Source organism: Gouania willdenowi, chromosome 11 (genome assembly GCF_900634775.1).
Source record: "Gouania willdenowi chromosome 11, fGouWil2.1, whole genome shotgun sequence".
In the NCBI taxonomy this organism is placed as follows: Eukaryota; Metazoa; Chordata; class Actinopteri; order Blenniiformes; family Gobiesocidae; genus Gouania; species Gouania willdenowi.
In genome coordinates, this window is record NC_041054.1 from 3,445,243 (window position 1) to 3,461,618 (window position 16,376).

General features: G+C 38.1%; 2 protein-coding genes across 2 annotated transcripts; both read left to right on the top strand.

The window, feature by feature from the left end:
• Positions 1 to 1,595: 1,595 nt before the first annotated feature.
• Positions 1,596 to 5,648, top strand: apoea (apolipoprotein Ea). Its single transcript, XM_028460577.1, has 5 exons — positions 1,596 to 1,802; positions 1,892 to 1,955; positions 4,121 to 4,271; positions 4,446 to 4,733; positions 5,236 to 5,648. Exons 2-5 carry the CDS (start codon positions 1,913 to 1,915, stop codon positions 5,540 to 5,542), a joined length of 789 nt encoding a protein of 262 aa, XP_028316378.1. The 5' UTR covers positions 1,596 to 1,802; positions 1,892 to 1,912; the 3' UTR covers positions 5,543 to 5,648.
• Positions 5,649 to 8,653: 3,005 nt separating this feature from the next.
• Positions 8,654 to 15,450, top strand: msto1 (misato mitochondrial distribution and morphology regulator 1). The gene is made up of 14 exons (XM_028461165.1): positions 8,654 to 8,848; positions 9,921 to 10,050; positions 10,604 to 10,673; positions 11,361 to 11,436; positions 11,511 to 11,568; positions 11,651 to 11,801; positions 11,978 to 12,092; positions 12,195 to 12,329; positions 12,803 to 12,955; positions 13,104 to 13,235; positions 13,421 to 13,605; positions 13,714 to 13,818; positions 13,909 to 14,015; positions 15,068 to 15,450. The coding sequence occupies exons 1-14, from the start codon at positions 8,768 to 8,770 to the stop codon at positions 15,322 to 15,324; spliced, it is 1,755 nt and encodes a 584-aa protein (XP_028316966.1). The 5' UTR covers positions 8,654 to 8,767; the 3' UTR covers positions 15,325 to 15,450.
• The last annotated feature ends 926 nt before the right edge of the window (positions 15,451 to 16,376 follow it).

Sequence of the window (16,376 nt, forward strand, 5' to 3'; positions counted from 1 at the left end):
ACTGACAATTCATGCCATTCTGAAACTACAAGCACACAGCTAAATATATATATATATATATGCTCAACATTATGAAATCCCTTTTTAAAAAAACTGCACACAGTCGACACACAGACTGTTTATAGTCCACACACACACACACACACACACTGTTAGTTACCTTTCTTTTGCACGCCGTTGTGTTTTCAGTTGGTGCTTTGCTGTGTTTGGTTTGTACCATGTTTGTATTTCTGAGTTTTCTTTAAAGGAGACATAGGCATCTGGCGGCCCGGGGACCACTTCTGGCCCTCGGTCTAATTTTATGTGGCTCCCAAAGTAAATGTACAAACATACAGAAAAATACACAAAAGAAGCGCAAGAATACATTAAAAAAAAAAAAAATGTACAAAACGACAACAGTAATACACAAAATTACACAGAAAAATATACAAAATTACAGAAAATGACAACAAAAGTACACAAAAAGACAAAGAAAAACACGAAAAATACCTATGGAACAACAGAAGTACACACGAATTACTCCAAAAAACACAAAATGACAGCACAAATACACAATATGACTCCAGAAAACATATATTTTACAGGAAAAATACACAAAAAGACAACAGGAATGCACAAAATACCTCACAATAAGCAAGACAACAACAAACATACACAGAATGACAGAAAAATACACAAAACAAGAGCAAGAATACATTAAAAAAAACAAAGAATTACAGCATTGCAGGAAAATACAGTAAAAGACAAAAGAAAAACACAGAAAATACTCCAAAAACACACAAAACTACTCCAAAATGTACAAAACGACAACAGTAATACACAAATATACACAGAAAAATATACAAAATTACAAAAAATGACAACAGAAGTACACAAAAAGACGAAGAAAAACACGACAAATGACTCTGGAAACCCACAGCAATAACAAAAAAGCAAAATGACAACAGAAATACACAATATGACTCCAAAAAACATATATTTTACAGGAAAAATACACAAAAGGACAACAGAAATGCACAAAATGCCTCACAATAAGTAGGACAACAACAAACATACACAGAATGACAGAAAAACACACATTACTATGAAAACTCTTTGTTTTTTCCTGTAATAATGCACAGATCGCTCATTATTCTAAATGCGGACATGAATGTTCTGTCCCCCTCACCACCTCACCCTTTAACATCCCTGACAGTAACCAGTGTTGAGACAATAAACAGTAAACACGTTTTATGTTGTGTCCACGGTTCAAACTGTTCCACCTTCTGATAAGGATCAGTTCCACATATTTTTTCAATAACCTTCTTGCTGCATGCTGAGTCATTCACTAATAACTCTGAACTGTTGAGACAGGCCATCAGCACACATTCCCATCTTATAAGAGTTTCATAAACTCTATAAAAGGCAGACTGTGAACCAGACACGGCAAATTACACTGAAGTGACCTTTGACCTCAGGCTGCTGCTGCTGCAGAAATAGCCACTCTGATAGTTTCAGGCCAATGAAAGCAAAAAAGCTGGAAATGCATTTTATTTAAACTGTTTCCACTAATCTGAGGCAATCCCAGTAGCTGTTGGCACTGCGTTGACGACATGTGTTCACATGCTCTGTCAGTGAGAGACGTGGAGCCAAAACAACACACACAGCAATAAACGGTGACAACAGAGCAGCGCGGGTCGAGAACTTCGGACGCAGGGCAGCGATCTACCTCATCTTTATTAGATCAAATCAATTGGATTTTTAAGTGTATAAATACTGAGTGACACGCTGAGTTTTCCCCGCAGGCGTCACACATCGCAGAGGTAAGGCACGCACACACACGTCCACGCTGCTCTTTCAGCTGGAGTTTAACTGTTCAGAAATATAACAATAATCTGTGATCACTGGTCCAGGGTCTGTGTTTCTGGTCAACATGAGGCTGTTTGCACTAATCCTGGCTTTGGCAGTCTTCGCAGGTGAGTTTGATATGATTGCTTACAGACACACAGAGATAGGCAACTGGTGGCCCAGGGGCCAGATTTGGCCCTCAGTCTAATTTTATGCGGCTCCCAAAGTAAATGTACAAAATGACAGAAAAATACACAAAACAAGAGCAAGAAGAGATAAAAAAAAAAAAAAAAATAAGGAAAATACAGCAAAAGAAGACAGAAAATACAACAAAAATGAAAAAAAATGACAACATTAGTACACAAAGTTACTCAGAAAAATATTCCAAATTACAGAAAATGACAACAGAAATACACCAAAAGACTAGAAAAACGCAAATAATAACTCTGCAAATCCACAGTATGAACAAACAAGTAAAACAACAACAGAAATACTCAAAAATTTCTCCAAAAATGCAAAAATGACAAACACAAATACACAACATGACTCCAAAAACATATATTTTGTTTTTTTGCTTTGTTTTTTCCTGTGTTTATGCTCAGATCGCTCATTATTCTAAATGCTGACGTGAACGTTGATCATGTGTCAAACAAACACATTTTTGTGGCCCCGCTGTAATAAATGTTGCCAACCTCTGCCTTAGGATAGACGTTAAAACTTGCTTAGAATCATCAAAGGAAGGAATGTTGAACCGATACAAAGTGCCAAAATAGATAAAGCATGATTAACCAAACCAAAGACTAACTCCATTCCCCTAGGCTATGATTCAGAAGCTTATTGCATTCACTGAAGATAAACTATGATGAAATAAAAACAAGTAAATAATAAAAAAAAAAAACTGCTGTTTTTCTGTTTTTAAAGGAAATATTAATGAGATATGTTTTTATACAAAATATTTATTTTTTCTGAATTTCCTATAAAAAATTTCTCATCAACTCATAAAAACTGAAAAATATTTCCTATAAAGCAATTATCTAATAAAAAAAAAAAAATAAAATTTCTTATAAAAACAGAAAAACATCAGCATTTTTTTCAAACGTATTTTTATCATCAATTCAGAAGAACCAAAAGTATTTTCCTATGTGAATGCAATAAGCTTCCATACGACAACTACTGAATATGTCATTAATTCAAACTACTGGTAAACAGAAAGAGATTAAACCAAGCTAAACTGAGTTGGGTTTAATTTAGTTGAGCTTAGTGTGTCAAGTTGAACACTAAACAAAACTGAATGCATTTAACAAGAAATTTAAACTAAACTAGCTATGTAAACCTTAAAACTGATCTAATTTAAACTAAACTAGCTATGTAAACCTTAAAACTGAGCTAATTTAAACTAAACTAGCTATGTAAACCTTAAAACTGATCTAATTTAAACTAAACTAGCTATGTAAACCTTAAAACTGAGCTAATTTAAACTAAACTAGCTATGTAAACCTAAAAACTGAGCTAATTTAAACTAAACTAGCTATGTAAACCTAAAAAATGAGCTAATTTAAACTAAACTAGCTATGTAAACCTTAAAAACTGAGCTAATTTAAACTAAACTAGCATGTAAACCTTAAAACTGAGCTAATTTAAACTAAACTAGCTATGTAAACCTTAAAACTGAGCTAATTTAAACTAAACTAGCTATGTAAACCTTAAAACTGAGCTAATTTAAACTAAACTAGCTATGTAAACCTAAAAACTGAGCTAATTTAAACTAAACTAGCTATGTAAACCTTAAAACTGAGCTAATTTAAACTAAACTAGCTATGTACACCTAAAAACTGAGCTAATTTAAACTAAACTAGCTATGTAAACCTTAAAACTGAGCTAATTTAAACTAAACTAGCTATGTAAACCTAAAAACTGAGCTAATTTAAACTAAACTAGCTATGTAAACCTTAAAAACTGAGCTAATTTAAACTAAACTAGCTATGTAAACCTAAAAACTGAGCTAATTTAAACTAAACTAGCTATGTAAACCTTAAAACTTAGCTAATTTAAACTAAACTAGCTATGTAAACCTAAAAACTGAGCTAATTTAAACTAAACTAGCTATGTAAACCTAAAACCTGAGCAAAGTTAAACTAAACTGAACTATATAAAGCTAAAAACTGAGCAAAGAGGGGTTTTTTTTAACTAAAAGATGTCATGGTAAACTAAAATATACATAAGCTAATGTGAGAGTCCTGTTATTTGTGGCAGACCTGAGTTTAATGGTGGATGGTCTCTTTGTGTGAACCAGGCTGCCATGGCCGACGCCTCCCTCAGAACGATGCTCAGAGCTCCTGGGAGGCTGCGGTCAACAAAGTCAAGGATTACTTCACAAATCTGGGAGAGAAGATTGAGGAGCTGATGAACGACATGAAGAAATCCCAGATCACCAGAGAACTTGAGTGAGTTTAAGAGAAAAAAGTGAATAACTATGAGTAACTGTACCCTACTTTCTCATCTGCCTGATCAAGATGAATATTATTACGAGATGGATGGGTGTTAACAATGCAGTTGTACCATTGAGATTTGTAACAAACCACCAACAAAAGTCCTGATCGTGGTCTTCTCCTGAACAGCACCCTGATCCAGGACACCATGGACGAACTAAACAAGTACAAGAACTACATTGAGAAGAAGCTGGCTCCGTACGCAAAGGAGGCCACAGAAGAAGCAGTTAGAGACCTACAGCGACTGTATGACAAACTGTACCAGCACATGAAGGAGGGCAAGGACCAGATGGAGAAGTACGGGGAGGAGCTGCAGGTGATGATGGAGCAGAACGTAGACGACGTCAGAGCCAGGGTGTCGGCCTATACGCGCAAGCTCAGGAAACGTCTGCAGAAAGACACGCAGGAGATCCAGAGGTGAGTGAAACATCTGCAGACGAACTAAGGTGTCTGAGGGAAAAAAGCAGGAAGTTGTTTAGGACCCTCTGTGTTTGGCTCCGTGACCTAATTTATGACCCGATCCCACAAGTTGAGAACTTCTGACTTACCTGCTAGACCAGTGGTTTCCAAACAGGGGTACAGTTGCACATTGCAGGAGGTACATGGAAAGATTTAACAATGATTTAAAAAATAATAAGGAAATGTTCCTATAGTTCCTTTTTAGGCTATTTTTGGGGGACAAACCACAAGCACCACAAACATTACTATTAATATGTTAAAGTTTCTTTTATCCAAACAACTTTTTTCAAGAAGTTTACTTTGATCTCCTGACATGTTTCAACTGTCAACTGCCAGTTTTCCACAGGGGCATCTGCTGATTGCTTTGACAAAAAAGATTGCGGAAATTATAAATAGTTGCAGCATAGATCTATGGGATGATATGAGCTGCACTGAAATGAGTCTTTTCCCTTCGTCTCAGACACATTTCAAGCTACTTTGAAGACATTCAGGCCAGCGCTTCAAACCAACTGAATGGCATCAGGTCAAAGGTCGGACCATTCTTCAAAGAAATCTATCAGAACGCAGAGGCCAAGGTGAAGTCCCTGTGTGACCTATTTCAGTCCCAGACCAACAAGGTGAAGGAGAAGCTCCAGGACATGGCAGAGGACATCAAGGACCGCTTGGGGAACACCGGGAAGAACCTGTGGAGCGCCCTGGGAGAGAAGATGAAGGAGCTCAAAAAGTGGTTTCAGCCTGTGGTGTCACTGTTCAAAGGAGGGGAGTAAACAGCTCCACTGTTTGTTTATGACATGTGCATCCAAACAGGCTCATGTAAGCAACAAATAACAAATACGTAAACACCAATAAAACACTCTCCTACAGACCAGGACAGACCGTCTGTAAGTCGTTTGTTATTATGGAATTTTAAAAAGTTATTTCTATAATTTTTCCCCTCACTTATTGGTTTAGCTGCTTGTACATCCAACCACAACAAAGCACAAATACATTTTCTGTATTTGCACAAAAATGTTTGAAGTCAAACTCATTTTAGTTCAGGGGCCAAATACGGAGCAGTTTGATCTCAAGTGGGCCACAGATTTAATGCTGGAAAATTAGTCATTTCAACATTATTGTGCCCTAGTTTGTACTTCTACATGTACATAAAATATAAAATATGTAAGAAACTGACCATATCCAAGCAATAAGTGACAGATATAAGTCCCAACATGGTCCTCATTTTAGGTTCCTACATTTTGTGACTAAATTCTATTTAAATAAGGAAATATTATCTTGTAATTTGTGGAAAATTGAAAGATTTTGTCAGAATATTCAGGTTTTTTTCAAGTGTAACATTAAAAATGACTACCAAATACACAAAGATTCATGTTTTCTCTTGTGATTTTTTTGATTTTCTCCTGTGTGTATATCGGATGCTGTAAAGGGCCGGATTTGGCCCCCGGGCCTTAAATTTGACATATGAGGATCATTAGATGATTAAAAGGCGCCCCCTGGTGGTGTCCTAAAGGTAAATCATGCAGAATGTTGAGATATCATTTGTAACAGGTACATAAAAATATTTTTCAGCATTTCACATGATTTCGTTTTCAAGATACATTTCATGTCATTGTAAAATAGTTTGAATATTTGTAAAATTGTTCGATACAATGCGTTATGTTACCTCTGAGTTCAATCAAGGCTCAACATTGTTCTTCTTGGGCTTTAAACTAAACAGCCATTTATTTAACATGTCAAATTCAATTCTGTCAGAACTAAGAAAATAAAATACAAAACTTCAATTAACTCACGAAAAGACACACACATTTTACACGTTTCAGAAATAAAATACCTCATTGGCTGCATCAACTTCAATAAAGGGACTAAAGCTGAGGTCTTCTTCTTAAATAACAACTTTAAATGTCCTTTAATAGACTTATTTCAGACACATTCAGGCAGTGCCACAGCTATTTATTACCCCCAGCAACGCAATAAAGCGAAACAAGTTCCTCCCTTGTGTCTCTCTGTATCTTTAACCAAATAAATAAATTATACCTAAATTAATTAGCTGAATTATTACTTATTTATTTATTGAAGGACTATCTGAACTATTAACGTGTAATTATGAAATGTATTTATTATCTTTTTAACTGAATATGAGCTACAATGTATGTATTTTTTTAAGTGACGCTCTGTCAAAATTATTTGACCCCTGTCTTTTTTTAAATGTTTTATTTCTTTACTAAACGTCATATTTAATTTTATTTTATTTTGACGAGTCATGTTTCTCTCCATATACGGCTCTGTCTCACAAAAGCAGGCGTAATTTCAACATCCAATCAAATCTCTCTCATCAAACTCTACTGACCAATAGGAAGCCATGCAGGTCCTGCGACCCGCCTTCTTCCTGTGTTGTCATTTTAAACATGTCCAACATGGAGCATGACTAGTGATGGCAATATGAAGCCTCATGAAGCATTGAGGGATCGCAGCCTATTTACTCAGCACATGGTTCGAAGGGTCGCAGTGATACATGCTCCACTACGCCATCATGTGGACAAAAAAATGTAATACATGCCAAGGGCCTATAAAAAATAGTAAGGTCTGAACTATGGTCTGAAAGAATACAGCCAGTAATGTGGAGAAAGTTGTGATGTAAAATGAGCTTGTGTGACTTTGTTCATGTATGTGCTTATGCAACTATTGACAGAATTTAATAAAAAACAAAAATACATTTATTCATTTTTATTTAAAAATAATAATTTTTCGAGAGTATTTGGACTTAGGCGATTTCTTTTTTTGCACAGGATTTCACCCGTTCACAGGGCACAGATGATGCAGGTGTGCATAGATATGTAATGGCAAGTTTGTACAGATTTGGAAATGTAGATTTATGTTTTTCCCAATATTGAAGGGGACTTTCAAGTCGAGCAATATTTGCTGCTGTATGTGCCTCAGGGAAATGCTGCACCCCAAGGACAACAGTCTGCAGAGAAGTGGTCTCATCAATAAAATGACAAGTCACAGCGAGATAGGCATCCGTGTTGATTGAGGTCCACATGTCTGCTGTTAAACTAACAGCAGATGCAGTAGACACGACCACTTTGGCCTTGTCTTTGGCTTCCCTATACCTCTTCTCCACCATGGCTTTCTCAAAGTCTAAAAAAAGTAGAGTATTGAAATAGCAGATCTGAGAAAAAGAACTTGTTAACATTGTTTCATTTGTTCACATAAATACCTGCCACGTGGGAAGAACATAAGATGGAGCCAAAGGTTTCGGAAGCCACTTCCCTCCACAATGGAAAAGGGCTGGGAATCCTGAATCACCATATCCACCAACACCTCAGTCAAGTCAACCGTCTCAGCTGAATGAAAATGTATATGTTATAGTTAGACATTTTAATGGACAATTAAATTCAAATAACCATATAAACTGTAATTGTAGGACAATCATGCCTTAGCATAGCTGAGGTGTTATTATTATAACCCAGTTGTTTAGAGCACAACAGACACTTCACCTACAATTAAAATAAACAATTATTCAAACCTATTTAGAAAAGACAAATGTGAGCAAGAGAAATTATATGTTGTCATATTTGTGTAATCTATTATTACATAATTATTGCTATGCCTTACCTTATTAGGTGAGATCTGCTCAAAGTGCTCCCAAACTGGAGAAAATCTTCTCTTTCTTGCTGGTTCCATCGCAAAAGCAGAAGCTCGAATAGGATGCCAAAAGAAGCGCAATAACCCAAAAACACAAAAAGTGAGGGGGAATCCATTGCGTCGACTCATCCGTTTTATTTTGAATCGCGCTCCAAACCAGCGAATCATTTCCGGATTCAGTCACGTGGTACGGCCGCTCCGCGAGGCTTCGAACGTCACCACATACGTCACCAACACGCGCCTCGACCCACGCTTCTAAAGAACCTCCCTTAGATTACTCGGCACGCTCAGCACATCACTAAGCATGACTCTTTCCCTCTGCTGTGTGCTGCATTTTGACTCCCATCAGGATGAGCGTTTGTAGGGAAGTCATCACTCTCCAGCTGGGACATTATTCCAACTATGTGGGCACTCACTGGTGGAATTTACAGGTGAGTAAAACTGCTGCGGGGCTAACGCAGAGCTAACAGGCTAACGTTGCGGCTAGCGTGTGTTGGGCGATGAGAACTAGTTTTACCATTTTCTCAAAATTGAAATTGTAATAACTCAACTTTTTACTCGAAAAATACAATATAAAATTAGGTTATTTGTGGTGCTTAATTGGCAACATCAGGTATTAAGAAGATATTCTGAAAGATTGTACACTCTACAAAATAAAAACATAAATAAATCACTGACACACTAATGTAATGAATTAATTTTTAGAGCCGCATGTTCATCCTTTACAAGACTTTATTTTTAGATCTCTAAATAACGACATCAAACATTTTATGTTTATTAAAACAAATCATGTACTCAAAATAAATCCATCCATTCATTTAGTGTCTCTTTACACTTTGACAGGATTAATAATGTGGCAATAATCATACATTTCCTATGAGCCTGTTTGTGATTGAGTGATATGGGTTTTTTTTTTTTAGGGTGAATGAACCTGCAAATATCTGATATCGAACACGAATTTTATAATATCCTAAATATGATTCAAGACAAAGAAGCAGAACACTACTAAATTATAATAAGGAAAGCCACTGATCTATAAGAAAATTCAAACAATTTCTGAACACAATGTAAAATATATTTAAGTGCTCAAATCTCTCACAGTACACATGGATGAATTTTTTAAAAAAGCAAAATGCAACAAATGATATGGACCAAAACTCATATTTTGATATTTTCACTCAAAGACGATAAACCTACTAAATAAAGACAATTCAGGGCACAATATGTGCCACTGTTGGCTTTTTCTCCTGTCAGGGACAGCACGTGTGAGTGAGTTGCGTCGTGTGGCTTTTTTAGGGGAAAGTCTGGGTCAGCGATCCATCTAACTGAGCTTCACATGCCGTTATGGGACGTAGTGAAAGCAGCAACTCCTAAAACAAGCTCTAAGATCTCCACTTATACATAACATACTGGGAGCCTGTTTGTGTTTAAATGGTGCAATGCCAATAAAAGCATTCTATAATCCCAGTAATGATGTTAATGAAGTGTGTGTTTGCGTTGCAGGATGCGTCTCTGTCCTACGACCCAGAGGAGAAGCCTGGTGAGATCCAGAGTGACGTGGTGTTCCGTGAAGGCCAGACGCAGGGCGGCCACGTCACGTACACGCCTCGACTCATCGCTGTGGATCTCAAAGGTAACGCTTTCTATTTCTCTGCTGCAGGGGTTTTCAACCTTGGGGTCAGGACCCCATTTGGGGTCGCAAGACACTGGGAGGAGATCGCCAGATGCCTTCAAGAAACTTAAGAACATTTTTTTTTAACAATTTTAGCCCATTTTTGCTTATTTTTACTCCTTTTCTGCAACTACACCAAACTAGCCATATTTGAACCTTTTTCATCTCATTTTATTACCATAATTTTGCTCCTTTTGATGCATTTGTGCTACATTACTCCCATTTCTGCCACTTCATTTCCCCCCCCCCACTTTCAAGACGTTTCTAGCACTTATAAACCATTTCCACCACCTAATGTCACATGTTGACCCATTATTGTCACTTATAACCTCTTTTCACCATATCTCATTCTTATTTTTGCCAATTTCACCACATTCGTGATTTGTCATTTCCATTATTTGCCAGTTTAAACTAATTGTTTATACGAATTGTTCCAATATTCACACTTTGAACCATTTTTACCACTTCTTCTGTCTGCAACTTTTAACCTGTCTGTCTGTCTGTCTGTCCGTAGGGAGTCTCCGGACTCTACGACAGGAGGGATGTTTGTACGACTCAGGAAAGGACACATCAGTTGTCACATGGTAAACCAGCCGTTCTCAAACTGTTTTTGGGGGTATTTCCCACTTTGAACCAAGGTGAACTTTCAAGCTCCAGCTGCACCCATTGCCCCTCAAAATAATTCAGGGAACAAGTAACATCATAAAAAATCAAACTAATTACCTGCTAAAGAAACAAATGTAAAAGTGCAGTTGTAAAAAAATACAGGAAATAACCTCAAAAATTGTTTGCAATCTGTGCCATAAATCCGAAAAAACAGACGCAACGACAATGACTTGGATAGAGCAGGATTCGAACCGTCAACCCTTCTCCTCCACAGCGACACCAAAAAGATGTAGTTAAAAAGTAAGCCCAGTAACAAACATATTTTACATTAACCCACGCAGAAGGAACACGACAATGATTATTGGTGACCTAAAACAAAACAACTATCTCCAGGTCTTATTTAATATATAATTAATATTGTTAATCATAAGATATCAACATTTTACAATAAAACGGCTTCAAAATGTGCACAATTAAAGCATAAAAAAAAGAAAAGACAGTTAAATAATTTCTTATCCTATTTAATAAAATTATTCTGTAGTTAATTAAATACAATAATTATTGGATAAATAAAATAGATGTAATGATAAAATGGTGTTAGTCATGTTGTGGCTGCTCAGCGTATAATTCTTCATTTATTTGATTGTGTAATGTGTTTGTTTCAGGGATGGGAACCTCATGATACACAAAGAAAGTCCTCCAACTAAGAACTTGTTTTTAGAAGATCTGGACAAGATGGACGTGAGTCTCTGATGTGAAACTGCTTTAAAAACAGATGAGTGAGTTTTTAGACAAGCTTTGTGTCTCCTGTGCAGAGAGGTGAGATTCTGGCTGAGGATAATTTCTGCTCCGGTTCTCAGCCTCAGTGCTCAGGTAAACAAACCGACCCTCGGTCCCTGGAGGAGAGAAACCAGTAAACACTGGTTTTAGTTGATGGTTCCCTTCCTCTGCTCAGGCTCGCTCAGCATGGACACGGTGAACAGCCGCCTGCAGCGAGTGCAGCACAGCTACAGGCTGGAGGGAAGCGTCAAGGTGTGGTCAGACTTCCTCAGGATCCACCTGCACCCCCGAACCATCTCCATCATCCACCAGTACAACCACGACGGGTAAGACCACCCTGAAGCTTCAACTGCTCCCAATTTAAATAATATTTAACCAAATTCAAAAGTTTAACTTATGAAAATTTACAGTACATGATTGGAAAAATAAGGAAACTGCAATTGTAAGTTCTACCCTCTTTTAAATGATATGTAAAGGTGTGTGTGTGTGTGTGTGTGTGTAGGGAGGCTCACCGTCTGGAGGCCTTCAGTCAGGGCGAGTCCCTCCTGCAGGGGGCAGTGCTGGACGAGCTGGAGGACAAACTCCACTTTTTTGTGGAGGAGTGCGATTACCTTCAGGTAGCTTCACCTTTCTCCACCCGTACACAGATATACTGTAAATATAATCATACATTATATTTATATCAACACTCTGATAGTTAAAAGCTGGTTTCCTCTCAGGGTTTCCAGGTTCTGTGTGACATGGCTGATGGATTTGCAGGCTTTGGGTCAAAGGTCACAGAGATGCTGCAGGACTCCTACAGTGGGCGGGGCATCCTAACGTGGGGAACAGCGCCAGTTAGCTACGCTGATTCAGTAAGTGTCTGCTGGACTGTTTTCACCTCGTCTTATGTTAGAGTGGCTATAAAAAAACAATTTGTTCAAGTAAAACCCCCTCCCTGGGTGAAATGTAGATGTTTTTCCAGATTTTTAAAAAGATCCACTAGGGTCTCACACGGCCCCTGAAATATGATAATATATGCATGTGGACAATGTTGATAATTCAGTTGAAATAACATTTCAATCATACAAAAAAAAAAACCCACAAATGTTATTTCAACTGAAATATGAACATTGTTCACATGCATTCATTATCATATTTGATGAATAATGGTCAGATGTGATGGGCCGTGTGGAACCCGAGAGAATCTTTTTAAAAATCTTTAAAAAAAAAAGACGCTTTTTTCCCCCAAAAGAAACGTCATTTCACCCAGAGAGGGGTTTAAGTTTTTTAAAAACTGTTTTTTGAGCCACCCTACTCTCATGTGTCCGTCTCTGTGTGCACACAGACTCCAGTGAAGGACATTTACCACCTGTTGAACTGCACCTTAGCGACGGTGCACATGGCCAATAACAGCTCCTTCTTCTGCCCGCTGACTCTGCGTGGTGGACTGGGCCGACGACCCTCGTCTCCCGTGTCGTTTCCTCACCTCAGCTACGACGTGAGACCACCACCCATTTCATTATTTCACATTTCTGTGAAATGCACGTCCACAGTTACATTATTAACCCCAAACAATGATGTGTAAAGCTGATCTTGGACTCGATGAAAGGCTTAGATTTTAACGTTGCTCTGCGCCTCCTGTGCAGCCCTCGTTGTGGTTCCACTCCAGCTCTGTCTTGGCTCTGGCCCTGGACGCCCTCACTGTGTCGTACAGGCTGAGGGACAACAGCGTCCCCATGTGGCAGCTGGCGGACACACTGGCCGTGTCAGGCAGGAAGGTAACACCCTCATTAATTTGTTTTAAATGTACATCTCTACTACTTTTATTAATGTATTGTTTTTAAATGATATTTTCACTGTTCCACTCTTTGATTTAACAATGTTTTTGTTCTAAACTTTGTGAAGCACATGTAGCTGCCGTGTGCTTACGGTGCCCCCTGCTGACTGTGCCGTTTTATCTCAGGTCGTGGCTGCTTACGGCGCTGTCCCGTTTCCCATGATGCACGGCTCCTCTCTTCCCGACACTTTGAGCAGCTGGACGGATGCCCCGCCCTGGAAGCCTCTGTCGGCGTGTTCAGAGATGAGCGACGGACGATGTTACGGCCAGTGGGCGACGCTCAGAGGATACGGAGATCAATCACTCATCAGGTCAGACTTTAAAAACACTTATTTATTCTTTCTAAACGTATCATTTTAAACATTTATATAAATACCTTAAAGCTAATCATGTTTCTCTTCTGTCTCTACTTCCTGCAGCGCTCTGCCTCCTGGGACTCCACCCACAACCATCCTGCACAGCCTCCCCAGCGGTGAGGACGTCCTGGGATCCTACATCAGATCCTTCTACCCTACATCTCCTCTGTGAGTGCTAGTCTGTGTGTTTCAGTGAAGATGATGTCTCTTCTCTGTCCCTCACATACACGTGTGTGTGTCCTGTTCTTCCTCCTGCAGAGCTCTGCAGCTGCTGGCCACGCCCAGTAAACTGACTCCGCCCTATCCTCAGATATTCAGCCCACAGGTGGACGCACAGGGTTTCCTGCAGAGCCCGACGCCTTCACGTGAGTCTGATATCAAGTGTTAGCATGTTACGTTCCGTTATGAAAGAATCAAGGTTGTATGAACTGCACACAAAACTAGAAAACATAATTAACAAATGTTCCTTATTTTAATTGATACAAAATGCTCAGTATCAAACTTTTCAAAGATTATAAATAGAAATGCATGATGTATTTAACAAATAACGCTCAGTAACGTTGAAGGTCCCAGATGCGCTACTGTAAGTGCTAATAGCAACATGCTAACTTTAAAGAAATGTCCAACGGAGGCTTTTAAAGGGATCCTCCACTGTTTTTATAAGTTTGGTCTAAAATCTTTGAAATGTCCTTATTAGAATATATGTCTAACAAAACAATTTAACTTTAAAAAACCAAATGGGACTACTTTACATTTAGAGCCTGTGTTCCACCATCTTGAAATCACGTGATTGATGTCACATGGCCCCAATGCCAGTAAACATCCCATTGTTTACTATTGGAGTGAAACATTCAGCCTGATTTTTAGATTATATTATAACCCTTTTAGATTAATTAATCAACTTCTTCTGTGAAAATGCCAATTTGTGCTGCTTTTAGTGGCTCTAAATAATCAGGAAAAGTTACAGATGTAAACCTCTTGTTTATGGAAAGATGATAAAAAATAGTTATGAACCGGAAAAACTTGCGACCAAAGGGGGTCGACAATTCCAACTCTGCGGTTTGGTAGTAGATATTGAAACAGAAGAGCTCTCCTAAGGGACCTTTACTCTCTCTTAAATAGTGCACGGCAGATGCTCTGATGACTGTTGAAGATGCAGAAAACCTGAGGATAGAAGTTGCATTGGGATACGACAGTTAGCCTTACATCTTGTATTTAATTTTCCAAATATCGATGAGTCAGACCAGTGGATTTGACCCTTTTAAAACAACTCAGATTAGCATTTAAAAATCAATGATTGGGTAGCTTAATCTCTCGACTTAATGGGTTTCTCTTGGATGTCATCAGTGCCATAAATCAGTTTTACTTAATGTACTCTGAAACATCATCCGATACTTGACATTTGTCTCTTCTGCAGTTTCCTCCTCACCAGTTTCCTCCGTCCCTGTCCTGACGTCACTCCAGTCCAACCCAGCACTCCAGTCCTGGCTGTCAGAGCTGCACCGCAGCACCAGCACTTTGGACATCCGCCGTGTGGCGCCCAGCTTCTTGTCACAAGGACTAGAATCCTCCGATTACGACGAAGCTCTGGAGCAGCTGCGTGTGTTAGCTCGTTGCTACAGAGACGACAGCGGGGGTGTGATGCGCTCTTCCTCTGAGGAAGAGGATGATTGAATGTTGACGTTAGTCAGCAGGATGTAGCCTAGCACCAACATGGACTTTCAGTGTTGAATGGCATGTTTGTGTGAATAAGCATGGTTTTTTTTTAAATATTAAATGCACATGTTACAATGACTGTTATCACATGATAAATAGCAATTTATTTATTTTTTCTGAATTTAAGCGCCCACTTTAAACACCTAGTACAGGTGTCTGCAACCTTTACTCTGAAAGGAGCCATTTTGTCTAATCTCACCTGGATTAAAATCCTTCTGGAGCCGAAAAAATACCGTCTCAATGAAGAAAATAGTGTTTAAAATTCTGAACACTTAAAACAGTATAGAATAATGTTGTGAGTTAATGGATTGAAAGAGTTACAAAAAATAACTTGAATTTGATAACACACGATCATGTGATGTCACATGCTAATTGCTCATTTCTTGCAACATATCAAGCCGACATGTTGGCAATAAAATAAATCTTTCCCCAAACAAATAAAATCTCTATTTTTTTCCAGAATAGTGTTTTTGTTAGTTTATTAACTTAAAATTTATGGTTAGCCACAGGTGCAGGAAAGTTGTTGGTTGATGAAGTAGGAAGGTGGCAGAGTTATTGCACAATCTGATTTATTTTTTAGCTTAACAAATTGTTTCATCATAATTGTATTTGAAGTTAATGTCATCAATCATCTATACTCGCTGTAAGAAAAATAACAATTCAATATTTTTTATTCTTTTAAAACTATAGGGAGCCATTGCAAAAGAGTCAAAGAGCCACATAAGGCTCCAGAGCCGCAGGTTGCAGACCCCTGACCTAGTACATTTTTCTATAAAAAAAACTTTAAAGCATAAAGATGGAATCTCATTTTGTAAATGAGTGGAATGAAATAATATTGAATGCTTTTTAAATAAATTAATTCCTTTGTCATCTCCCACCTGGTGTGAGACCAAGATTTACCCATATATTTTCAGTTAATGTTCTAAATAAGAATTTCCTTCAACATGATTATCATTCGTAAACAAAATATACATAAAAACCTATATTTGTAATGCTTTTATCTGATCATT

Excerpts from the sequence above, each read along its gene's own strand:
- msto1 (XM_028461165.1), top strand. The coding sequence starts at position 8,768 with ATGAGCGTTTGTAGGGAAGTCATCACTCTCCAGCTGGGACATTATTCC. Across the intron at positions 8,849-9,920 it reads CTCACTGGTGGAATTTACAG|GATGCGTCTCTGTCCTACGA; the intron begins GTGAGTAAAACT and ends TTTGCGTTGCAG. Across the intron at positions 10,051-10,603 it reads CATCGCTGTGGATCTCAAAG|GGAGTCTCCGGACTCTACGA; the intron begins GTAACGCTTTCT and ends GTCTGTCCGTAG.
- apoea (XM_028460577.1), top strand. The coding sequence starts at position 1,913 with ATGAGGCTGTTTGCACTAATCCTGGCTTTGGCAGTCTTCGCAG. Across the intron at positions 1,956-4,120 it reads GGCTTTGGCAGTCTTCGCAG|GCTGCCATGGCCGACGCCTC; the intron begins GTGAGTTTGATA and ends TGTGTGAACCAG. Across the intron at positions 4,734-5,235 it reads GACACGCAGGAGATCCAGAG|ACACATTTCAAGCTACTTTG; the intron begins GTGAGTGAAACA and ends CCTTCGTCTCAG.